The 27,624-nt window shown below is 44.8% G+C and overlaps 1 protein-coding gene across 4 annotated transcripts in view; it reads right to left on the reverse strand.

Annotated features, from left to right (window-relative positions):
• Positions 1–27,624, reverse strand: part of LOC111871273 — a 136,690-nt gene that overhangs the window by 63,288 nt on the left and 45,778 nt on the right. For 2 of the 4 annotated variants that reach the window (XM_023864251.2, XM_033754184.1), the window contains exons 5-6: positions 6,439–6,639; positions 1,634–1,873 (exon numbers count right to left, since the gene is read on the reverse strand). In XM_023864251.2, coding sequence (XP_023720019.1) covers positions 1,634–1,873; positions 6,439–6,639 — 441 coding nt within the window. Of the gene's footprint in view, positions 1–1,633; positions 1,874–6,438; positions 6,640–9,064; positions 9,101–21,811; positions 23,166–26,706; positions 26,838–27,624 lie in introns of those variants that run through there. The other 2 variants (XM_023864252.2, XM_033754185.1) reach the window with 2 other exon arrangements.

The following is a 27,624-nucleotide window of genomic DNA, read 5'->3' on the forward strand; positions in this document are numbered from 1 at the left end:
AAAACATGTACAACTTCTGAGTCTTCTGTCGATGAATAAATGTATTGTCTTTTTATACTCTTCAAATAAAAGCTCTACAGTGACATTTTTTTTTTCTTATTTACTTTCTTCAGCACTACCTATATTACCAAATTTTCAATTATTTGTTTTCTACGTTCTTTTTCCTTTTTTGCCTCTTAGGGCCACCCTTTGCTTCATTAATCTGGATTATCACTTATTCCAGATGACCTCTCCCCCGCAGTTAATCCAGATTAGTGAGGGTTTACTGTACATAAAATCTCTGATCTGGTACCAATATTAAAAGGCAGGAATGGCTGGGGAAATTGATTACAACAAATCAACAAGCATGTCTAACACATTTTTCGAAATACACTGAGTGTGACTGAGAAGCGAGTGCTCAGGAGTACATTTGATGGGAGACAGTAACAGGAGCTCCATGATAAACAGCTTCATCTGTGCTTAATTACTTACTTACTTACTTACTTACTTACTTACTCACTCATGGAGCTGAGCCCTTCTGGAGGAGCCGCCAATTCTGCAGCTACTCAAGAATTTCCCAGCATTTTATGGAACCCGAAGGTTCATTACCATGTTCACAAGAGCCCTCCACTGGTCCCTAGCCTGAGCCAGATCTATCCAATCCATACCATCCCATCCTATCTCTCTAAGATCCATTTTAATATTGTCCACCCACCTACGCCTTGGTCTTCCCAGTGGTCTCTTTCCTTTTGGCTTTCCCACCAATATCCTATACACACTCCTCGTCTCCCCCATTCGTGCTACATGCACTGCCCACCGCATCATCCTTGACTTGATAATTCTAATTATACTTGGAGAAGAGTACAAGTTATGAAGCTCCTCATTATGCAGTTCTTCATCTGTGCTACCTCCCAAATATTATCAGAATTAAAAAAAAAACAAGGAGTATGAGAAGGGCATGTAGTAACTATGGGAAAGAAGAAAATGCAAACAAAATTTTGGTAGGAACACATCAAAGCAAGAGACCACCTGAAGGATGTACTAAGAAATGGGGGGATAACATTTTAAATGGGCCTTAAAAATATGATGCAAGTGTATGGAGTGAATGCATCCGGCTCAGGAATGCGACCAGTAGTCAGCTCTTCTCAGAATGGTAAGGAACGTCTGTGTTCTATAAACTTCTAGAGATTTCCTGACTGTCATTATTAGCTTCTCTTATCCATGGAGCATGTCTTTGCCCACTGAAGCACCTGGATCATGGGTTCAAATCCCAATCAAGGCATGGATATGTGTGTTTACTCTGTGTTAGGTAGCAGCCTTGTTACAGGCTGATCCCTCATCCAAGGAGTTAGGACTCCGACTGTCTTGCATTAAGAAACTGAAGTGAAACGAAGCATTTCACGGATGCCCTATGCTCCAAGTGGGAGCAAAGGGAGGAGGAGGAGGAGGAGGAGAAATAATGGAGTTCATTAATTAGTGAAGTTTTTATTTTACATTCTTTCCCAACTGTCATAACAGCAAACTGTATAGTCCCTTCCTTGACGGAAAGTGGCAGATCCAACAAAATGAGATGCAACACATTTAATCTCTAAAAGAACTCATATGCATTTACAAGAACACTCCATAGACAATTGAAGGTGACAAAGCAGGCTACCTGTGTGACACTCTTGCTGCCGCTGGTTCCACCGATGCTGCTTGGACCGCTGTGCCACAGCGTCCTCTCAACAGGCCATGTCCCATGGTACAGAGCAGAAAGGTTTGGGGGCTCCGTGGACTCTGCTACTTGTTGGGTCTGTGTTCCACTGCTTGTCATCTTGGAGTCTCCAACTGCTCCTCCACTGCCTCCATCCTCCTCTGAAGAATTGCTGTCCTCATCATTCTTTGTCCTACAGACCTATTGAAATACCACATTTTACTTGTAACTATACATATGATGGTTGTTCAAATGAAACCTGTTCAGATACAGAACTGGATGCCAGTTTGTTAGCCCCATTTGAATAAGTTCTGCACCTGTAAAGCCAGTATTTAACCATGTCACACTGTTCCCATTTGCTCTATTGCAGCTATTCTGTTCCACTGCTCATAGTCCACTACTGATGCGCATTTGCTAGAAGCATCACAGACAGGTTTCATCTGAACAACACTCATATTTCTATTACTTCTGGAATGGACTGCTGTATTCATTACACCATACAACATTGATCTCATTAGTGTCAATGTATTGCTACCTGAAAATTATGAAAATATCACCAAAGTGTTCGATCACCAATCATTTTCTTTGGAAAATTATATTTGTAATTTCTTTGAAAAATATAAAAATGTATAATGTTGTACAGAAATTCAGCTGGAGAGTGACAAAAGTGCAGTTGTTGGTTAATAAAGTACCAAATGTCACTCAGCGACTCATCAGAAGATTGTCGTTTTGTTCACCAACTGGTCAAAAGACCACCACATCATATCCAACAGGGTATTTTAGAGCTTGTTGTAAAATTTTGAACGTTTCCCTAAAAAAGGGTGAGTGATACAAAATTATCAAGATCAGACTGAAATTCAGCACATTATAATTTCCTAGAATCACCTACTTTTCTTTAAACAGACAAATATTTGTTCATTCTGTTGTACACACTCACTACCACATCTCAGTACCAGACCAACCATTTTCCAGAAACCTGATTTTGAGTTTATTACATGCAAACCAGAAATGGAAGTAAACAAGTAAAAAACAATCAATAACTGCTGCATGTTTCAAATATTTCATAGTTTCCCCCAGCTACACCTCAACTTTCCCTGCATCTGAGTAAAACAACATTTGTACAGACAGCCTGTCCCTCAGTACAAGTTCTTGTTGTCGCAGTGCAGGCTCTCCATAATAAAATCATATAACGATGCCTCCAGGGGCAGTACATCATCAAGCACCACAGTGGTCAGGCACCGCCAACATTTAACAGAATTCAGCATTGCGATGAGCTATGGGCTGGATGGCCAGGGTTCAACTCCTGGCAGAGGCAAGAGATTTTTCTCTACTCTACAGCATTCAGACCGGCTCTGGGCCCACCCACCCTCCTATACAATGGGTACCTAGGCGCTCTTTCCCCAGGGTAAAGTGCAGAGGCATGAAACTGACCACTCACTTCCATCTAACAAGGTGGGCATGAATGGTGGAACTACACCTCCATTCCCCCATACATCTTCATAGCTTGGTACTTAAGTAATTAAGCACAGGGACAACTTTACCTTTACCTTACCATTTTTGATAAAAAGCAGTTTGATGACTCTCTAATTTATGTATGTAGTTTGTGTGGTATAAAAGGTACTTCAATGAATTTCTAGTTTTCTATACTTTATTCAGCAGAAAAAGGTTTTTCAGAATCCACAGAGAAGTTGCTTCTGTTGTAGAAAGTTCAATGACAGCTTTGTCTTTGCAGAAGCCTTAGCTCACTTTTCCATGTATGATACTTCTACTTGTGTATGACTCTTGATAGATGTCACGCCTTTCCTCCCCAGTCCGCTCCATTGTATTTGGGCTAGGAGATCAGGGCCCATTGCATCTTCCTAGAATTCAGCTGTGTATTTATGTTTCCTCCACTTGTCTGAACATTTGTTACTCTGTGTGGCTTATTGTTTGGCTTCAGCTTTCAGGACCAGGTCACAAAGAATGTTGATGCATATCTGATGTTTCATCGAAAATTAAAGTTGTCATCTTCTGGGATAATCACTTTGGGAGGAGTTTCTGCAGCTTTTACTTAGGCAGCATGTCAGAGGTAAAACCATGATTGGGTGAATAGGGGAGATGGACACTAACCATCAGGAAACAATCATGTGGTTCGTGAGAACAGGAGATGAAAACTGTTCCATAATATACTTCCAGCTGCACTATGGCCCTGGGGTTGGCCCAGGCTCTAACAGGAATGAGAGCCAGGAATCTTCCTAGGAGTAAGGCTGACAACCTCACCGCCATCTGTGAGCCAACTGTCTAGAAAATGTGGGAGCCTCAATATCTCACAACCCTATGGGCCTCCACGGTCTGTTACAAGGATACCTTTACTTTTCACTCTGCAGTTAATGAAAAGAAACAATAAAAAAAAATTTTGAGACCAACTGATCCAGAGAAGAGGTGGGAAAAATATTTCTGCAAACCCATGATTCAAGCAAAAGGTAGTAGAAGATTATTTTCTCTTTCCTATTCTTCCTTCCTTCTTCCTTTTCATCTTCTTTCTCTCCCCACATGGAAAGGAAAGAGTTCAATAAATGTCTGAGTTAGAGAGGAGAAGGCCAAGCCAGGCTTTACTTAATCTGGGAACCTGGAGGCAACAGGTACTTTCAAAACATAGGTAACATGTCCTATGTCCACAGAGGGCAAAGACCAAAAAGCAGAATTGGCATCCACACTGAACCACTGTAAAGTCTAAAATAAATAAAGGAAGCCCTGTGTACATGCTCTTACAGGCAGAGGCAGCGATAATTTTGAGGGCCATATTACGACAGCACTAAACACCTATCATACACGAAAAGAAGCCCATGAAGAAGTGTCAAACTGAATTTAATGACAATTGGATAGTAGTTCAATGACACATAAAGCTTTTCCACTATGACAATCAGAAACATAGATTAAGGTTAAGCGAAACAAACAGTGCATCTTTACACTCATGCAGATCCCTGCCTGTCCTTTGGTGGCTGAGTCTAGTAGGGGCCAACCCTTCCCAACACAGGATGGCACTGTGTTTCTACCAACAGGAGTACAGCATTCTGCCACAGATCAGAGAGGGGCACAGCTCCTAGGCTTAATTTTTTCTTGACAACACAGGATATGCCCTAGGCTACTAAAGAGATGTTATGTAACAGCAAATAAACTTAGAATACTGTTAAATGTAGAACCAGCCCCAAGTAATAGCCATCCAAACAGGCGACAGTACAACAACAATTGCTAGGGAAGAGCTCTGTAGACATGTTGTTTCGCCGGCAACAATAGAATATGCGATAATTGAACAGATGTTTTCCGTGCGGTCCGTGCCAAGGCTATATAACGAGGGTCGGCTGCCATTACAAGAGTGTCCTGAGACGGTAGTTAGAAAAACAGGAGGTTGGTGTGAGATGGCAGTCATCATGCGAGGACATGAACCCAGAAGCAGAGGAACATCCATTGTTGGAAGCCATGACCAAGCAATGCAGCAAAGACGATGACTGAGATATGTAAAGTGTAGTCACAAGCTGTAAGAATGTCCACCAAATCCGATTATCAACCCAAACCTCTTCTACAGTCACTCTATCACGTGACAGTATGAACGTTTAAAATGAACATAAATTTCCCTCTACTTCCTTAGATATAGGAAATATGGGAGGGTGCGAATTTGATTTTGTCACAGTACCAACTGTTGACATGGTCACAGGCCAACAGTGGATGCTGTCTGAGGGATTATGGTAACACAGTGTGCTGCCAGAGTACTGCATGTAAAAGGTAAGATAAGGTAAAGTTGTCCCTGTACTTAACTAAGCACTACACCATGAAAGCGTATAGGGGAGTGAGGTATTGAGGTTCCCACATTTTCTTGACCTCGGCACTACTTGGAGGTGAGTGGTCAGCTTCACGCCCCACGGAAAGAGCCCCCGGTATCCATTGGATAGAAGGTTGGGTGGGCTCCAGAGCCAGTCTGGACATGTAAGTATAGTAAAGGTATCCCTGTAACAGGCCGTGGAGGCCCATGGGGTTGGGAGATATTGAGGTTCCCACATTTTCTAGTGAGCCGCAGAGAAGAACCGTTGCACGGTTCACTAGCCAATCGGCTCATAGATGACGGCAAGGTTATCAGCCCTACGCACTGGCCGCCCTTTACCAGCAATTTACTCATTTATGTTAGAGGCTGACTCGACTCCAGGCCCATAGTGCAGTTAGAAGGATTAGGTCAACTGAAAAAAATGCAATGACCTCATCGGGACTTGAGCCTGTGACTGTCCGGCTTGTAGCATAGTGCCTCAACCAACCATGCTACCGTGTCCCCGATGGACAACATGGAGAATAGGAGAAATGAAAATTCTTGACACCACCGGGACTCAAACTCCGACCCCTCAGTCATCCAGTCAGTAGCTAGTTGCTATACCGACTGCGCTGCCCTGAGCACTACATGTGCTGCCTGCAAACAGTGCCAATTTTGCTGGCAAGCGGATCTGCTGATTACAGTCTCTCTGCTCTCAGCTATCACCGTCTTCATGAGGATAATTAATGAATGATTATTTACATGAGATTCTTTAAATTATTTTTTCCTTAAATACTGGATATTGTGATCTCATTACGAGCACCCAAGGTGGAGCCTCTGGTATCACACAAATGTGTAAGTTCAAATAACTTAAAATATTAAAGATGAAATCTTAAATCCCATACTGCTGATTATATCTGACCACACAATCTTACAACATCAGACATGTCAGTGCTATTGACAATGAAAATATTCGAACACAACATACATCTGCTGTCTTCTTTTCGTCCTCTTCTTTGGGCTCATCCATGACATTCTCTTTGTTGTTGATGCCAATTCTGCCACTGAGAAGAGATGCTGGCCTCTCCCTCACCAAACCTCCATGAGCATCAACTGTCACACCAAGTCTGGCAAGAACTGAGGCTGCAGAGAGGTCTTCGTTACCGATGCTTCCATTGTGCAACTGCAGCTGTAAGAGTAACAGGATTTTCAGTTAAAAACTACATCGGTATAACTTCACAAGCCTGCCAAATGTAATGGAAGGCAGAGACAAAGAAAATGTGGGGTGGAAAAAGGAAAAAAATCACACTCTTTTCAGACATCTTTATCAGCATTTTGCGGTAAACTTCTATGCATATAACCCCTTAATTACACAACTTTAATCCCTCCTTTAATCTCGACCATGGCTCTGGGGTCGACTCAGCCACTAACAGACATGAGTACCAAGAATCTTCCTGGGAGGTAAAGGAGAGGCCAGTGTGTACAGCTGACAAGCCCACCGCCATCTGTGTCTAGAAAATGTAGGAGCCTCGACATCTCACAACCTTGTGGACCTCCATGGCATGTTACAAGGATAGCTTTACCTTTTACCTGGTTGCCACTACGACACACTGTCAAGTACTTTTCTTTTTCTAGGTATCCGTCTAAGATTTTTAAAAAGTAAAGATTACATTCTGAATTTTATGAAGAAAAGTCAGTAAATAGGTCACAAATGGAAGTAAAACAGCTCTCATAAATATACTAGGTTTTTCTATGTCTATCACTAGGTAGCAGCACAGTCCAACTTCATGGCTGTCTTGGTTGCAGATGTGCATGCACATGTTCAGAGGCTGGTTTCAGTAGTCAAAATGGCAACCGTGCTTGAGGGGTGTACTACCCAAGAGCAGCGTTCTGTGGACGTTCCATGTTCCAGCATTCCACGTTTTTTGTGGACAAAAATACTCTATGCAAAGATATTCATAAAGAAATGTTTCCTGTTTAAGAAGGGGAACGTTTGTCACTTAAACTAGGCCACAACTAGGTGGCAAACTTTTCGCTGATGACAACGAGGTTGAAACAGATGTGGGAAAGTGGCTAAGAGAACAGTCAAAAGACTTCTATGCTGCAGGTTTCTACAAAGTGGTAAAGCAATGGGACAAGTGCATCAGTGTTGGTGGAGGATATTTTGAGAAATAAATGTTCTTTCCAGGTACAAATATGACATGTTTTACGTTACGCTTTACATCCATTTAACCTGTTTACTGACTCTCCCCTGTAGAACTTCTAGTATAAGTTGAATGGAAGATGGAAATGAATACCTGGCAAGAATACAGTGCAACAAGATACAACATTACATCAAAAATAAAAACATGTTGCATGAACATAAGTTTTGCAGTAAGTTCCAAACAAGCCAGCAGTCTTTTGTTTCAGTGTATCTTGGTTATTCTTCAAGTACTGATATTATTATTATCTGGAGCGGAACTGGGGCCCAATCAGCCTCCTAACCAAAGGGCTCTTTCCGGGGGGGGGGGCGGCTCCCTCGACTGACTGACTGACTGACTGATTGACTGACTGACTNGCCGAGATCCAGAATGATGGAGCTTATCTCCACTTTCCCGCACGTTTTCATGGCCCGGTGCTTAATTAATTAAGCACAGGGACATCTTCACCTTTTACCTTTAACCTGTATTGTTTCGGAATAATAAACGACCTCAAAGTGTAATTGCTTTGCGAACGCTGCATTGTGCTTTAACTTCGCATGAAAAGTGGGCAATTTCATGACTATCTGATCAACTATTAGCTTCTCAAAGAGTCTGCTCGATACTAATGATAAATAAATCGAAGCATCCTCAAAGCCCTAAGAAGTACAAAGAAGTTAAACCTTATTCACGCCTTGATTCTTAAGGCCCTGTAACGAATGTTGGACTCCAGTATTAGTTCCCTCTTGTCTCCATTTACAGAAGCTAAACCCTCATAATTTCATGTAAATAATTTAAATGTTATTTCAATATATCACCTCGTTACAGAGCCTGTCTTGTTATGTCACTTCTCGTTATAAACGTGACACTACGCACGCTGGCGACATGCTGTCGCCTTGCCCATTTCTTTATGGAGCTAACGGGGAGAGGAGGCCTCTGGAATTCGTCCTGTTTTTTTTTTTTTTTTTTTCCCGGCTATGGAGACGCAAGCAATGGCGTACAGATGTTTCTCCCACTTAGGCTGGGACCACACGAGCGCACAAAGTACGTCCGTTGCAACGAACGAACTTTATGACGGACGTTGCTGAGGACACCACACAGTTGCAGAATGCGGTGCGTAGCTTTCTGTTGGCAATGGAGCCAGAAGAAAGCGTAGCATTCGCTTTATTTCTACATCGGACATCACGACGTTCGTTACAACGGACGCATTTTGTGCGCTCGTGTGGCCCCAGCCTAAGGGTTCTACGATAATCTCTTATCTGCAAGTTCCCCCACCAGCACTTCACAAACAGCTCCTCACACGAACTTTTCACCTCATCCGGTACCAGAAACACATGGGAGAATGGAGGTATATCTCCACGCGTTCCTAACATCGGCAATTGATGGGAGATGAGTGGTCAGGTTCACACCCCGACCGCTTTAACCCTGGGTACGTACGTCCCATATCTGATCTTGCTCCTGCCAGGGAGTCGATGGCCCGGGTCGTCTCTAGTCAATCCAGTGACGGAGCTAGCCCAGCTCCCACAGTATATTCTGCATGACACTGGTTGTATGCGTGCTGGTTACACAGAATGGACGGAGCGCTCAAGCAATGTCGCTTCCGGCATGTACTTCAAATCGTGGTCGGGACGATTATCCTGAGGTTTAAAGTGGTTTTCCTCAGTCCCTCCTTCGGAATTTCAGAATTTTACCTTCAAACATGGCAAGATCACTTCCATCTGTACCACATCCACTGTATGAACCACAGATAAACAAAATTCTCAATTCTTTATCATGTTATGGTAGTGTCCTTGAATATGAAAGTTTTGTTACTGACTTGCGGTACATTCGCTTCTATTATTATAATTTCTAAACATCGCACTGTCTTCCAAGGTTCGACTACGTGTTTCCTGGTATGAGTTTTCCGACACTTCAGATGAACATATGATATCTATATCAGAATGGAACAGTGTAACCAGCAAGAGCCAAGCCTTAAGGCATTACATGAATCACCCTGTATAAGGGCTACAACTAAGATCGTCCTTTCTGTTTGTTTCACTTGATCAGTCGTGTTTTCATAGCAAAATGGCAGTGTCCTTGAATATTAAAGCTATGCTTCTCATTGGTAAAGAACAAGCACGTGTAATAGAGTTGTTCCTGTGCTTAACTAATTAAGCACTACGCCATGAAGGCGTATGGGGACTGGATTTATGGACCCACATTTTCTTGACCTCGGCACTAGCTGGAAGTGAGTGGTCGGATTCACGCTCCGGCCGCTTTATCCCCGTGGTACCCATTGGATAGGAGGCTGGGTGGGCCCCAGAACCGGTCTGGACGACGTGGCGAAGAGAAAATTCTTGCCCCCACCGGGACTCAAACTCCGACCCGTAGCCAGTCGCTATACCGACTGAGCTATCCCGACTACTGTATAAGAAGAACCTGTACAATCCCCGAAGACAAGGCAACCAGTGCTCGAAGCACGGTTACCACTTCGTTGTATGGACAGACGAGACAGCAGTACAGAAGCCACGTTTAACATGTTTTAATTCGATGGCATTTACTGCAACGACCAAGCTATTCGGCGAACCCGAGGTAAAGCATAATTAGCGATACACCTTTGCACTTTAAAAGAAAAAAAAAGTACACCTAATGAAAATGTCAGGGTGTCTGGGGAAATTGCGTTAGTTTTCACAGAAGCGACGGAGATCTGGCGACGCGAGAAAGTCTGGCCTTCAGCCAGTCGCGAGACTCCTGTCCTTCCCCGACTGCTGCGTGCTTCGGTTCCCAACTGGAAACGAGTCCGGCGGACCGAACCATGTCTGACACGGCCGAGAATGAATGAAATCACACAGAAGTCAGTTATACAAATGCAAACCTACAAATTTAGGCATAATTTTACTAAGAGACTTCCGGATCTTCGCGTAAATTCGACAGACCATTGTTGCTGGTTCGACAGTTTTTTGACAGACCATTGTTGCCAGTTCGACAATTTTTTTGGTGTGCTTGGATGACCACTGTTGCTTGTTTGGTGATCCGTGAGCACGTTCTGAAGACAACTCTCTATGGTCGAACAGCAAACACATTGTCACGTGTAGGGTGGTACGCGTGACGAAAATGACGGGTTCTAGCTCGGAATATTGGTTTTATTAGCAACGTGGTTACAATATCTCTTGATTTATAATATCGCTGATTTATACAGAAACTGGTCCTCTCCTGGTACAACTAAAACGCAGGAAATATAACAGTCACATTGAATCACACAGTCCAAGTATTACACATGAATGAGGCGTTCAAATCACATTTTAAGCCTTCACAGGTAGACGAAATTCCCGTGGCTATCTTCTATCGAGAACTCAGAACTCGGAACTGAATCGTAGCGCCGTTCGTTTTTAAGGTAACTCCTCTGCATGGACCCCACGGAAAACACAGCCTATATTGTTGAAACATGTTTACCGAACCATTGCATAGCAACGGTCGTGGCACGGATCCATAGAAACGGTCTCTCTATTCTTGAGGTTTCTTTACCGATCCGTTGCTTAGCAACGCTTTGGCCATCCACGTTACATTATGCACATTATGTTCAGTTACAAAACAAAACAAACTCCATGGTTTTAGTCCGCAAGCGAACTATACCGATCGAGCGACCGCATCTTGTCGGTGAAGTTAGGGCCACTTTAGCGGATAGAGGGTGTTGCGTGGTCAGCGCAACGAATCCCCACGGCCGTTAATCTCTGTTTTCTAGACCGGAGCCGCTATATCCTTGAAATAGCTCCTCAATTATCCTCACGAGGCTGAGTGGACTCCGTTCCAGACCCACTACTTATCAGAAAATCTGGTAGCGCAAGGAATCGAACCTGGACCTCTGGATCTGTAGCCAGGTACTCAGACCACTAGACCAGAGACAGTTACAGCACCTCGAAATCCGTTAGACTGAAGGAGAGTGTGTACTGAACATAAAACGCATGTTTCATTTTTCCTTACAACTTTGTTTGAAATATTTCTCCTTCCGATAAATATATAGTGAGTTACGGTCAACATGCGTGCAAAAAACTCATGCACGTTTTCATGAAGTGTGTCCGTTATTTCTGCCCGACTTTAACCAAAATGCGACATTTAACCCCCCCCCCCCACCCCAATTTCATGAAACTTCGCTCCGTTGTTCTCGAGCTGTTTCAAGTGTGGAAACAAGACAGACGGTGCAAATTTAATAGGCATTTTGCGAGGTTACGACTGTGCCTAAAACACGGTAAAAATGACGGAACTTTCTGCTTCTTTCTCGCTTACAGCAAAACCTAACGCACATACGTGTTCCAGACATGAAAAATCAAATTTCAATGTTAAGGGTACAAGGATACAAAAGACTGCGTTCTATTCCCAGCACGAAAGCTATAAATTGCCCATCACTAAGGTTATAATCTGACTGGATAACTGAGGAGTCAGAGTTTGAGTTCCGGTAGGAAGAATTTTCTCTCCTCCACGTCGTCCAGAACGGCTCTATGGCCCACCCATCCTCCTATCCAATGGGTACCGCGGATTCTTCCCTCGCGGGTAAAGCAGCCGGGGCGTGAAGCAGACCACTCACCTCCAACTAGTGCCGAGGTTAAGAAAATATGGATCTATACCTCCACTCCCCCATACGTCTTCGTGGTGTAGTGCTTAATTAGATAACCACAGGCACAGCTTTGCCTTTGTACCTACTTTCACACAACAACATGTTTATTTCTATCAACAAATGTTGATACGATAAATGTATTTTGTCTGACTGAATATTACTGTTGGGGCAAGCAGTAACGCTGTTGGTTGAGGCACTATGCTGCAAGCCGGAAGGTCGCGGGTTCAAGTCCCGATGAGGTTTTTTTTTTCAATTGGGCTAATCCTTCCAGCCGCACTATGGCCCTGGGGTCGGCTCAGCTTCTAACAGAAATGAGTACCAGGAATCTTCCTGGGGGTAAAAGTACGGCCGGCGTGTAGGGCTGACAACCTCAGCGCCATCTGTGAGCCGATTGTCTAGAAAATGCGGGAATCTCGACGACTCACAACCTTATGGGCCTCCACGGTCTGTACAGGGACAGTTTTACTTAAACTCACCGCCATCTGTGAGCCGACTGTCTAGAAAATGTGGGAGCCTCGACGTCTCAGAACCCTATGGACCCCCACGGCCTGTTACAGGGATAACTTTTTAATTTGATTGTTACTGTAGTGCCGACTGCCCCATTTGAAAGAACGTTAAGACACACAACGGACCGCATACTTTGAAAGTTACCTTTTACCTTACAGTTATAATCCAATACGCCTTTGAGAATGCGTTACCCACGCCTCAATAATACATGCTAATAATTTCGTGAATGTTGGTACTGAATTCTCCAACGTATTGAAGACGTCACCTGGGAGGTTCATACCGCAGACATGGTTGAAGAGACTGGACTTTTCTTCCGTAAGGTTTCCTGTACAGAGTATGAGGCTCCCTCAGATATGTTTCCTGCTGAGTCCGGCAAGGCTCTGGGGGCACCCTGACTCCGCAACTCCACGGGCACTTTGCCCGGGGCTATCGATCGAAGCACCAAGGAGAGACATCTTTCACCTACCCAGGGTCAAGGTGACGGCCTGCATGTCAACCTTGGACAGACGCTGTGTCCTGGTTACCTGCATGTTATTCAACGACACAGTACCAACTATTAACGTTATTTAGTGTCGAATAAGTCGCACAAGGATAATCATGTATAATAAGCTGGAAAACACGGGACACGGAGAAGCAGTCACGGCCTTCCTCAGGGTAGTATAATGACATTCGTCTGGAGTTAATGACGAGAACCATGGAATCACAGCCACAATCACGCAACCATCGGCCTCGGAGTAGAACTTCACGCAAACCTCCTCCGCAGAGAAAAACTTCACGCAATCCCAGCCCTCACAGTGAAACTTCATACAACCCTAGACTTCAGACTAAAACTTCACGTAACCCTAGCCCTCAGACTAAAACTTCACGCAACCCTAGCCCTCAGACTAAAACTTCACGTAACCCTAGCCCTCAGACTAAAACTTCACGCAACCCTAGCCCTCAGACTAAAACTTCACGCAACCCTAGCCCTCAGACTAAAACTTCACGTAACCCTAGCCTCAGACTAAAACTTCACGCAACCCTAGCCCTCAGAGTGAAACTTCACGCACCCCTTGGCCTCATATTGAAGCTACCCCTCGATCTCAGATTTAAAACTTCACATGCCCTTTTCCCACGATGACTTCATTCTAGCCGCGAACTACTCGTTACGTTGCATTATAAACAGCACGGACACAAGAGACAACGGGCGCAGCATTGAAGTGAGCTAGTATAGATGAATTCCAACAGCAGCAAATTATTCTCTGGAAGGTTTCACCCTCGAATAAAGCAACTTTCATTTAAAAACTTAGTTAAGAAACGAGTTGGAACAACCCCTCAACGAGCTCCATCATCAGTCACCGTGTTCACACCCTATCGGTATTCGTCTCAATTCACCCTCATCTCAACGCATTTCACCCCTTGTAAATCGAATTGATCAGACTTCCTGGCTTCCTTCTCATCCCTTCATATCGCACCCCACTTGAGGACTTTTAATTTGTTATTGGAAGAGGAGCAGACAGACTGTGGGGCGCCTCCCCCCTCACAGCACCGTGGGGGGCTTCATTACCCGCAGTCTGTGGCGGTACTCCGAAACCTGAATCCGTGTGCTGCGCATGCGTACGGTCACTATGCAATAATCGCAGCAACGTACAGAGCTTGCTTTGCCTTCTCTCCCAGGAGCGGGAGTATTTCTTTTTATTATTAGTTAGGTGGGGCTAAGTCCCTTGTACTGCGGCCACTTCTGGTCTATTGTACCAGCCCCAGATGATAGGTGAGGGTGATTGTGGAGCAATTGGTGGGATGAAGATTGGCAGGGGAAACCGAAGTACTCGGAGAAAACCTGCCCCAGCGCCACTTTGTCCACCACAAATCCCACTTGACCAAACCAGGACCTCGGCGGTGGGAAGCCAGCGACTAACCGCTTGAGCTACGGCGCGGCCAGGAGCAGGGGTAGCCAGTCGCTGTAGCAACTGGCTACGGGCTGGACGACTGAGGGATAGTACTTCGAGCCCTGGTAGGGTCACGAATCTTCTCTTCTACAAATCGTCCAGACCGGCTCTGGGGTCCACCCAACCTCCTATCCAATGTGTACGGAGGGACTCTCCCCGGGGGTAAAGCAACGGGGGCGTGAAGCTAACCGCTCGCCTCCAGCTAGTGCCTAGGTCAAGAAAATGTCGATCTATACATCCAATCCCCCATATGCCTTCGTGGCGTAGTGCCTACTCTTCCAACCTGAAGACAGACGCAGTAATTCTTCCGAAATGTCAGTAAGCTCTACTGTTCATAGTTTGAGAATGAGAAGAGATTCAACGTTACAGTTGACTCAATCTCACACAACCCCACGAATACAAAAAAAAAATTGGGGGCAATGAAGGAGCGCCTGCTTAATCTTCTCGCCTGATGAAGGAAACAGAACCGGCTGCCGAAACGGTACTTTTAAAAGAACTAAAAATATAAACAAAAACTACACGAAATAAAGAAATACATATCCTTACTGAACAGCCAAAGCTCTGTTGTGGTAACATGAGAACCACTATCTGTGCCGATGGGGGGAGGAGGGGATGGAGGCAAGCATCTGTCCATACCGTTCAATTAAAAAAATACCAAAATCTGAAAAAATAACGAACTGTACCAAATATTAATACAAGAAGTTTAAATTACTTTGAAACAAATACTCTTCTATCCTCAGTCTATGACAATGAGACTACATACGAACAGTTTAACCATAAGTTGTGAGCACAATTTCTTCCTGTCACACCAACACCCTTGCAAATCAATTCTGGCGTACCTCATCCTCCCCCTCCCCCAATTTTTCTATCTTCTTTTGTTGACTACGTCTTATTCTTCACGGGTAGGACGCCCCTTCGCTCCGCCCCTTTGTCCCTGTCTTGTGTACCGGAAGCTATAATTAGCAGCTTCTGTCCCCAAGTCCCTCTTGGTGAGTCACATGCTCACTGTCATCGCTGTGAGAATGAGCATCGCGCTCACAAATGGAGCAAACTCAAGGATTTACATTCGCAGACGTGATAGCACATTGACTCAAGGCGATCATACAGGGTGATCCATTAGAAACTGTCACCGAATACTTACATACATCACGCAATAATTTACCGACATACACGAAACTATTTGTAACAATGACCCGGCGCAGGCTTGCTCTGTTCGAGCTATTTCCAATCGATGCAATCCCTACTGCAATGCTGGCTGCAACATTCAGAGAACATGGATGATCCTGGCGAAGGGAAACCAATTTTAACATCTGTAACCCAAATTATCTCCCACATCTACTATGGTATGCACTCGTCAACTTCTGTTTTCATCGGGAAATTAAGGCGTCATTTATAATTACTAATTCGAGGCAGCCTTCGAATGGATCACCCTGTACAATGTAATAGTCTGAATTTCATACAAACGCTTTTCGAGTAATACTTGGAGAGCAAGAACTTCCATGTTATTGTGGACTGTAGACTTTTGGGTTGTCATATTGTATAATACTGTGGTTGGATATGAAGATTTCGGAGGAGCATGCTGTCTCCGTCATCAGGACAGAACGAAGTTGGTGAAGTGTGGATATGGTTAGGTTAAGGAAGTCACTCAGATCCATGGGAGGCGAATGATCTGCTGGGCGATCCTGCGGACACGGACGGACTGCAGCTGCCCATCCCTGTTACAGTGCAAACTGCCTGCGGCGGGTCCGGCTTACACAGATACGCCAAACTGTACAGCAATCAACAACTGCGTCTTAGCGTGTACAGTCCCTCCCACACCATCTACACATTCTTCTTTTGACTATTATCAGAAACCCTCGCTTTATTCTGCCATCTGAAGAAGGAATCATACGCAGGTATCGAAACAGCCTATGTCATGGAGCCCAATACCAAGCAAGATGGCCCAAGCAGTAACGCTTCTGACTTCTATTTGGGATGTGATAGGTTCGAAACCCCGATGGAACACCGAATATCCCGAAAAGACCGTGCTATAGCTCAAGTGGTTAATCGCCGGTTTCCCACCGCGGCGGCCAGCGTTCGATCCCACATCAAGTTTTTTTGGGGTCTGTAGTTGACAAAGTGATAATGGGATAGGTATTCTCCGAGTACCTCGGTTTCCCTTGCCAACTGTCATCCCGCAGATTGCTCCACCCGGCGCTGTTACAATACCACGTGAACTCACGTTTCACCCCACCCCCCAATGAATAAAAGGAGGGGAAGGAGACGCAGTAGGATTTCCAAATCTATATTTTACCTGAAGAAGGAAACAAAACCAAGGCTTGAGGCTCGCTCTGCCAATGTAATGAAGTAGGCTACCTGCCGAAACGTCCTGCTTTAGAAGTACTGAGGCCCAAGATCGATAATGTTGTGGTATGTACACCCCTTGATGAGGATTGAATCTGTAAACAACGCCCACTACTACGTAACAGATTTCTAACAAGCAACAATGGACTATGCGGTCCCTGAGACAGCTGCGTGACGCAACAATAGAACTGTTGGATGCGGTGCTTTCTATGCGATCCGTGTCGAAGTGTTATAAGCAGGACAAGTCTTAGAGTTTAGTCAGCGGTCAAGTATATGACCGTTCGAGTGATTAGAACGCCGTTGTAGCGGTAGCTACTAGAAATAGGGCATAATCTGCTGTACTGAGCCTGGGCTGAGAGACGCCCTGTATATATTGCATATACATTTATTAACATGTTCAACATGTAAAATATAAATATCCTTTACATATGACAAATGAGTTACTACTGCAGACAGTGACTCTGACAAATGACAGAACCGTCCTCTCGTCAGAGAGGGTGCCCCATAATAACAAGACCGTAACTGCCAAACAGTAATAAATACACGGTCATGAGCCCCAGACTGGGCTCGACACCAAGACTGACTGAACGTCAATCGCAATGTGACTTTCACTTTGACTTGAGTTTAGTCAGTTGTGAGACAGGCTTGTTTCATGACACACCGGACAGTAAGGGCGTGAACACGGAAGCTGAGGAAACTAAGGCTTTGAAGCCGTTACCAGACAACGACTAGTGAAGAGACAGCAGACAGAGAAGACTTAGTGCGTGCTCTAGTGAACTGTAGAGTAAGTTAGCGAGTTACATTATGTAAGAGTTAAATAAATCCGATTACCAATCCAAACCCCGTCTACAGCCACTAATACACGTGACAATACTGAAAACAGAGACGACAACTGTTTCCAAACACCATCATAACAGAAACCTTTCACTCTTACCGAAGTACTCGTCTCGCGTGCCCTTTATGCTCACGGATCAATACGGAGATGCTCTGACGGGCAGGGGCAGATCTGCCCACGGATCTGCGGACGAAGATGCCAGCCACCAGCGCGACAACTGCACTGCAAGAGTGCATGTCATCTCTGCGTGTAGGCTGCTGGCTGCTGCAACACTCCGGTTGATCTGTCAGCTACTATTCTGGAGGACGTGAATTCCTATCTCAGCTGAGGCACCTGCTTGCTTCCTGTTTCACGCTGGTTCCTTGCTTGGCTTATTCTTTGACCCTGAAGATGGAGGTGACATGTTAACCCGAAATGTCGGTTGAATTTCAAGGGACTATACGGCGTTATATCACAGAACCACCGCTGTGAGAACCTCAACCACGACAGTATTGACTCAGGTATTTCGTGGATTTCTTCAGAATTTTGTCCACGTCGTCATACTTACCATGGGGCGCTATACATTATCTATAAAGGTAGCAACCTTAAATGACACCCCCCCCCACACACACAAAAAAACTACCTTCATTGCAAATCCACAGACCTCACTCGATCTTTCTTTTGGTAATTCTACAAAAATTCCAAACAGACAGAAACTGAGCGGATTTCATGATTCTGGAGCAGCAATTTCCTATCAGGAATTTTTATAACATTTTTTCAAGGTCACAATGAAAGCAGCTACATGAATCACAGGTCGACGAGCACAGTCCTGTTACAAACGCGCAGGCAACGAACGATAATCTCAGGAATAATTTTTTTTTAATTTGCCTAATCCTCCCAGCCGCACTACGGCCCTGGGGCGACTCAGCCTCTAAGAGAAATCAGTACCAAGAATCTTCCTGGGAGTAAAGAGCCGCTATGTCAAGCCTATGACGTACTCAAACTTGGGAGGGGGGGGGGATGAGGGATATACTTACTGGTGCTGTGCGCTCACAAAGCTATGCAGTGACACGTCACAATCAATACCGCGTCCCCACTGCATGAGATACCTTGCAGCCACCAAAGTTACTCTAATAACCGCGCACTGGCACAAACAATTTCTCCTATTCTTGCTATAGAGGGCTGTGTTACAAGCGCGGTACAGTAACACACGCGGCGAGGGGAACACTGAGATTTATAGCTGCAAATATTGCTCCCCTAACGCCCCCCTCCCACATTCCACAGCCTGAGGCCCGGAAGCCAAGTTCAAGATTGGTAAAAGTAACGCTATCCCTGTAACAGGCCGTAAAGGCCCATAGAGTTGTGAAACGTCGAGGCTCCCACATTTTCTAGACACTCAGTTCACAGATGGCGGTGAGGCTAGGTGAAGCTATCCTTGTAATAGGCTGTGGAGACCCATAGGGTTGTGAGACGTCGAGGCTCCCACATTTTCTGGACAATCGGCTCATAGATGGCGTTGAGGCTGTCAGCTTTACGCGCCAGTCGGCCGCCCTTTACCCCCAGGAAGATTCCTGGTACTCATTTCTGTTAGCGGCAGCGCATACCCCAGGGCCACAGTGAGGCTAGGAGGATTAGGTAAAGTGGAAAGTCCAATGGCCTCATCGGAACCTGCGACCTTCCGACTTATAGTGCCTCGGCCAACAGGATGCCCTAATAATAATAATAATAATAGTAATAATCTTTCAAAGACTCAATTTGCTGTAAAATTCCATAACTCAGAATTTTGGTGTAATTTTCTTGGGGAAAAAAGAATACTGCCACTATACAGAGTGATTCGGGACGATTCCGCCAAAATTCTTGGCTACGCTACTTAAGTAACTGCGCATAAGAGAAAAATCGCCTGCAACTTGAACGCACATTTGTCAATGGCGTAAAGTTGTTGGCAACAACGCGTACACCTTCGTCTTACTACCGGACTGTCATAACTCCTTAAAATTAGGCCAACATTAATAGCGCTTTTCTTTCACTCTAAATCGCGACATCTGTCAGACTCCTCTTCTGGAATCACCCTGTATAGTCCTATATGCTAATCTGAGATAACTGAAACAGTCTGACAAAATGACTATACTTTTCAACATTTCGGGGCACCTCCCACGAAACTGCTTCATAAGAACCAGGAAATTGTTTGGACTATATGGAAAAATATTCCCTAATGGCTAATTTCCACTTACGCTCGTGCACAGAGAGGGGGTGTATTTTGTAACCAATCACTCTGCAACCCTGAAGAAAGGCTGGCTCCCTCCTACGTGAGGGTGATGCCAAGGAACTCGATAAATATATGAAATTACATCTCCATATCCAATTCCATCAGAGATCCAGTAGCAACCCTGAAGAAAGGCTGGCTCCCTCCTACGTGAGGGTGATGCCAAGGAACTCGATAAATATATGAAATTACATCTCCATATCCAATTCCATCAGAGATCCAGTAGCAACCCTGAAGAAAGGCTGGCTCCCTCCTACGTGAGGGTGATGCCAAGGAACTCGATAAATATATGAAATTACATCTCCATATCCAATTCCATCAGAGATCCAGTAGCAATTTCCCCGACTATAGCATACATCTTTCAACAACTTGTCATTTGTGAAGTCAAAAAAAATCATTCGATGACTTCACATAAGGTAAACGTACCCAACTTCGTAATATGCCTTATTTCCTTGTAAGATGCACTATTTACAAGAAAATTATGTGTTGGATTTGAGGTTATCATAGCGGTGACTATGAAGAAACCCTCCGACGTTTCAGAGGAACATATCGCATCCATTTCTACCTGCGGCTTATTCTACTTGTCGCCTGTTTGGCTTCCTCTTCGACCATCAAAATGGGGTTCTAAGTTCCACCGACACTTCGGTAGACGTCTACCAAACTACACGGCGTTACAACCCAGATGATCGATCTCTTTATACTTAGCCACTTCTCCACTGAACCATCTATGGAAAACTGTTAAAACTGCGTAAAACCTAGTATCGTGGCAATTTTAGCATATCTTACGACGGTATCAGGTGTCACAAAACATGGCCATGAGTCCCGCGGGACTAGGAACTAAGAATGACTGTGCTGGCGAGTCCAGCAGAAGTTTAACCTGCCAAACTCGACAGGTTTCCCTGGCTCTTTACGAGAAGTAAGCTGTAATTTTACGTCCATCTTCATCCCCATGAGATTTTTTTTTTAATTTAAAAGATATTTTGCCAGGCACTGTCAGAATTCAGCGAAGCCCGTCCTGGAGTGCGTAGTATATTCACGTCAAAAAGGCAGCAACTTCAAATCAGAGTAATGATTGCTGTATTCTTGAATTTAACACCAGGTACGTCCGTACACACTGACAATGTTTTGCAAAGACCCGCTGCCTCCATCTTCATGGCAGAAGAAATTAATCACATTCACCGCCATGAGAACATCAAATCTCAAAGTAATCCTCAACAGGGATATTTCTTTCGCTGATTCTACAGCCGCCTTGGGCCCTGGCCTCTGATTTTCAGTTTCACGATCATTTTACAGACGGTAGGGCTCCTTCGACAAGTGATCAGCTCGTCGCAAGGCCTCTACCTAAACACAGGACAACACAAACACAGAACAAACACATTGAACCCATGATCCCGGCTTCCAAGCGAGCGAAGACAGTACATGCCTTAGACCGCTTGGCTACCGAGGCCGGCGAACACGGATATTACTCTACGTAATGGTAGGATGGTTCATGGTGAATTGGGAAGTATCTGGAAGGAAAAGGTAGTGACTTAATAGACGTATCCTCGAGTTTTCCTGGAGAGACTGAGAAAACCATGAAGAAACTCAACGAGGATATCTGGAATTCCTTCCGAGATACGAACCAACCACATTCCGAACATAAGCCCGGGGGGGGGGCGTTACCACTAAACCAAACTTCTTCATCAACAGTAATCAAGTTAATGACTCAACGACTGAAGCACGATAACGATGGATTTACCTTCGACTGTTCATCCTGCCAAGCGTTGATCACGGCCTCACGCTGCAAGTGATTCCTGAGAACACCATGACTTCGCCTGTCTCCCTCTGCTCTGTGGAGCCGAACTGGTGCTTGAGGTTTCTGAATCACCAGCTGATGATGGGCATCGGACCTTATAGCAACAATATCATCATTTCCGTCCGTAGCAACGAACTGTGAACCAACCGCAGGCTCCAGTAAACACGACAACTCCACTTTCCTCGGTTCATTCACCTCCGTCAAGAATTCCTTGACTATTTTTTCTTCCTTTTTTTCTTCTTCACCCAAACCGAACACAAATTTCAACTCATTTCGTTTCGTCTTCGACGTCTTCCTCTGATGGCGCCCATCGTCGTTAATCAGCAATGTCTGCCCGTCGCCCAGAGACGTCGGTCTTGTTATTCGTGTAGACGCACGAGTGGCTGTCCTTGTAGACGGAATCTGCTGGACGGTGGCAGCCATCTCAGCGGTTTTTGCTCAAAGTACGTCCCATCATGATGTCATACACGGCTCACGTCATCCTCGAGTCAAATGGCTTTTATTAAACCGCTTGGAAGCAGACTGGGGTCGCTGTTTACTAAACACGAGGTCAGAAACGCGCGAACTTGTCTGTTCTCATGATATTCTTCTTGAGAACCCACCAAGGCGGCTCTTAAACTCTTACTTTATCCTTTCTCGAAAACATCTCATACGTAGCCTTATTTCAAACCGTTTTAGACAAAATAGTGGTTACACTTCTCAATAAACCGTTTATAAGTGTCATTTTAAGATGACTCTGCATTGTGCACTGTTTTAACAAAAATTTATTCCATCTATTTGTTTTCAAGGCGGTTTTGTAATATCACGTGATCAAAAACATAATTAATTACAACATTATTCGCGTGCGCTCAAAGAAACTTTGCTGCTTGAAAAAAAGTCACTCTCATCATAAAACTTCGTCTGCGCACAAGATATATTCCGAATTCTTCCAGAAAATAACATGTTACTGTCACATTTGTAAGCAAATTTAAATGCCAATAAAGTCCCTCATACTTGTAACTGTATCACCAATTAACACAACTGCACAAACATACTACAGAGTGTTCATATTTTAAACTCAAGGCTACACTAAAGAGTGTTCCCTTTTTAAAAATCACGACTATACTACAGGGTGTTCACATTTTAAATTCCACATATACTTAAAAAATACGTTCCGACAGTTTTCTTAGCTTTCATTTATACCTACTGTAACGTAAAATGCAGTTCTCCGCTCCTGGAGCTTCATACTTCATTTCCTCTGTTTTAAACACACATCACTACATTTTCTAAGTACTTTCATTTCAGCACATCCACATTTCTAAAATAATAATAAAAACATCAGTACAAATTAAAATGACTTTCCAAGTTTCTGTGAGCCGGGATAGCGTAGTCGGTATAGCGACTGGCTACGGACTGAACGACCAAGGGGTCAGAGTTCGAGTCACGGTTGGGTCAAGAATTTTCACTTCTCCATGTCGTGGAGACCGGCACTGGGGTCCATCCAACCTCCTATCCAATGGGTACCGTGGATCTATACATCCACTCCCCCATACGCCTTCATGCTGTAGTGCTTAATTAGTTACAACTTTACCTTAATTCATTTAACGATGCAGTAACTGCACGGCACAGAATGACTGGATGAGAGCAAGTAAGGTATTGGAGAGGCAAAGGTCGAGGCCTAATTTTAAGGTACTATCCCAGCATTCGCCTTGAGGGACTGAGAAAGCCACAAAAAAACACTTTGAGGCCAGTCTGCATTATATGCGACCCGTAACATTCCGAATAGGAGTGAAAAGCGTTACCGGTTGAGCCAACTGCCTAATGCAAGAGTTCGCCCCTCCCCACTACCCTCAGCAGTCAAGTCCTAAGAAAGCCACTTCATTTGTGGCTGGACGTCTTCAGTTACGTCTGCACTTCATCCTAAGGCGTAAGTACGTATTATACATAGCGAGTTGTTATAGCGTAGTTGGTTCTGACACTATGTTGCAAGCCGCCAGGTCGCGGTTTCGATTCCCGATGAGGTTATTGGATTTCTTCAATTGACCTAATCTTTCCAGCCGCACTATGGCCCTGGAGTCGACTCAGCCTTTAACAGAAATGAGTACCAGGAAACTTCCTGGGGGTAAAGGGCGGCCAGCGCGTAAGGCTGACAACCTCACCGCCATCTGTGAGCCGATTGTCTAGAAAATGTGGGAGCCTCGACGTCTCACAACCCTATGGGCCTCCACGGTCTGTTACAGGGATAGCTTTACTTAACCTCACCGCCATCTGTGAGCCGATTGTCTAGAAAATGTGGGAGCCTCGATGTCTCACAACCCTATGGGCCTCCATGGCCTGTTACGGGGACAGCTTTACTTAACCTCACCGTCATCTGCGAGCCGATTGTCTAGAAAATGTAGGAGCCTCGACGTCTCACATTCCTATGGGCCTCCACGGCCTGTTACAGGAAGAGCTTCACCTTTTTATGTTAACACTGGTTTGGAGCAGCGGTGATAAATCCACTTTCATGGAATTTAGATTGCATTACTTGTATTTCTGGGATTGTAGATCAATTTCGGACTACCTCAACAATGGAGCCGTAATGCATGGACGCCCGCGGGGGGGGGAGGAGGTAAGCCAAACTTTTTTTTAATTTAAAATGGATTGCTGACAAATCAAAATCAAACGAAATATACCGAATACCAAAATTAAAATCAATTCTAAACAAACGTTAATGTTCCACCCAGAATGCTTTTGGGTGATACGCGAAAACATTCCAAAACGGCTTCGAAGAAAAGTCTGTAAGCAAACATTTCTGGCTGTCCTCTTCGGGGAAAAAAAAAGTACCCTGACGACATCTATACCAAAGTAGCTCAGTCGGTACAGATTACATAACAGTATCGACAATCAAGGACTTGAGGTTGGATTCGAGGCCGGGCTCTAGGGCCCACCCAATCTCCTACCCATTGGGAACCGCGGGCTCATTCCTGCTCGTAAAGCGGCTGAAGCGTGAAACTGACCACTCACCTCAATCCACTGTTGAGGTTAGGAATACGTGGAGTTACATCTCAATTCTTCCGCATGCCTCAAAACACAGACAGCTTACCTTCTGTTTTGTTAATGACCGTGTGAATGGGTTTAGAAATGAAACTGCGTGCCACATTCCAGCCTATGATCCAGTACGGCCCAAAACAGAAGAACTCTGAAGGTAGCGCCCTGGCTTAACTACAACCCTCGTCGTGGCTATCCCTGTAACAGCCTGTGGTGCTCCATTGGGTTGTGACATGTAGAGGCTCCCACGTTTTCTAGACAATCGGCTCATGCAGATGGGGGTGAGATAAGTAAAGCTGTCCCTGTAACAGGCTGTGGTGCTCCATTGGGTTGTGACATGTAGAGGCTCCCACCTTTTCTAGACAATCGGCTCACACAGATGGCGGTGAGATTAAGTAAAGCTGTCCCTGTAACAGGCCGTGGAGGCCCATAGGATTGTAACATGCAGAGGCTCCCAGATTTTCTAGACAACTGGCTCACGCAGATGGCGGTGAGATTAAGTAAAGCTGTCCCTGTAACAGGCCGTGGAGGCCCATAGGATTGTAACATGCAGAGGCTCCCAGATTTTCTAGACAATCGGCTCACAGAGGGCGATGAGATTAAATAAAGCTATCCCTGTAACAGGCCGTGGAAGTCCATACGGTTGTGAGACGTCGAGGCTCCCACATTTTCTAGACAGTCGGCTCACAGATGGCGGTGAGGCTGTCAGCTTTAAGAGCCGGCAGACCGCTCTTTACCCCCACGAAGATTCCTGGTACCCATTTCTGTTAGAGGCTGAGTCGACCCCAGAGCCATAGTGCGACTGGAAGGATTGAGTAAATTGAAAAAAAAAATCCAATGACCTCATCGGGATTCGATCCCGCGACCTTCCGGCCTGTCGCCGCTACCGCGTGCCTGACTAATTTAACGTATTATCCATGAATTTGCCTCAAGTGAATCACAAACGCCACGAGGACCTCCACTGCTGTACAGTATTAACTTTGAGAACCTACACCGTGTAGTCTATTACAAGTCTACAGACATTTCGGATGAATCTACTACCTCCATCTTCAGGTTTGAAATGTATGCCAAATATTCTGGTTCATACTGGCTTGTCTGCTTCCTTCGCTTACTCTTCTATCCCGAAGATTGTGGCAGTATGTCACGCCGAAACGTCGGTAAATTTCTGCAAGATTATATTGCGTAACATCCCAATATTATAGTGTGTCCGTGGCTTTTCTCAGTCTCTCCAGGCAAATACATGGATATTAATTTAAATTAGGTGTGAATAACTTCCTTCCATATCCCTTTCAATTCTTAACTACTCACTTCCATCTAATGGTGACGTTAAGACTGCGTGAAGCTATACCTCCACTGTTCCACATGCTTAACAGGCATAGTGCTTAATCACGTATTGCTCCGAAACGTCGATACACTTCTACCAGACTACATGACGTAACATCCCAAAAGACAGTAATAATCAATACTGGGGTGTCGTTATTTTCCTCATTCCTCCAGGCAAATGCCTAAAAAAATTAGGACATGACAGCCTCCTTCCACATCCTTTCCAATTCATTATTCACTACCATCCAATCATCCAGTGTTACATGAGCTATCTTACTGACAGCACCTTTAAACTACAAATACATAAATACTGAGCGGTCTCGATAAAGAAAGTGTCGTTAAATAACCTACGATAGACAGACAGACAGACAGATATGAAAATGACAGCTGTTATCGCCCGTTCATAAACTTCTAGCAAGTTAAGCTTAAAGCATAACAAGCACAAGGAACACGATCACACACGTCAAATTTATGAACAGTCTTTCAACACAATCGCGCATTTTTACCAATTTTCGTCCACTTTAACACGCCTATGTTACGTTTTGTGAATAATCAGCACCATACATGTTCAGCTGCACGGTACATACGTCACAAAACCCTTACTGCACCCCCGAATCAATACATCACGGGCAGATGAACGGCAGATGAGGGGCAGAGATGCATGCGCAACCACCCCTCATGTTCCAACCCTTACACGATACACACACATCAAGAGTAGAAGAAACGCTTATGATATGCCGGAGCGTGCACTTATGTTCAACATAACTACATTAGTGTTGCCCACGGAGATCCTGCGAGGATGCTTAGGGGTCACAAGACAATTCTCCTACCACCCGGACCGACGAGGTCCTGACTACACGGCAGTGCAGTTGTGTGAGAGAGACAGAATGAGATTTGAAGCGGAGGGGTGAAAACAGGGAAAAACGACACCAACGCCACAGTCGGAGCAAAACCATGCGGCAGTATTCAGAACGAAACCGCTCGTTTCTCTTGTTAAAATTCTTTTTATACAGCCCGCAGAAACCTCGTTCGAAAACTTAACTTCATGAAACTGAGTCCTTCTTGAGAAGCCGCCAGTCGCTCAGCTATTCAAGAACTTTCCAACACTTTTTTTATTGCTAGTGGGGTGGGACTAAGTCCCTTGTACTGCAGCCACTTCTGGCCTATTGTACCAGCCCCAGGTGATAGGTGAGGGTGATTGTGGAGCAGTTCGTGGAATGAAGATTGGCAGGGGAAGCCTACCCCAGCGCCACTTTGTCCACCACAAATCCCACTTCACCAAACCCGGGATCGAACCCGGGTCGCCGCGGTGCGAAGCCAGCGACTAACCGCTTGAGCTATGGCGCGGCCTTCCCAACACTTTATGGAATTAGGTTAGATTTGCTTAGAATACATCGATTAGATTTTATTATGATAGGCTACAT

Source organism: Cryptotermes secundus, unplaced genomic scaffold (genome assembly GCF_002891405.2).
Source record: "Cryptotermes secundus unplaced genomic scaffold, Csec_1.0 scaffold802, whole genome shotgun sequence".
NCBI classification, from domain to species: domain Eukaryota; kingdom Metazoa; phylum Arthropoda; class Insecta; order Blattodea; family Kalotermitidae; genus Cryptotermes; species Cryptotermes secundus.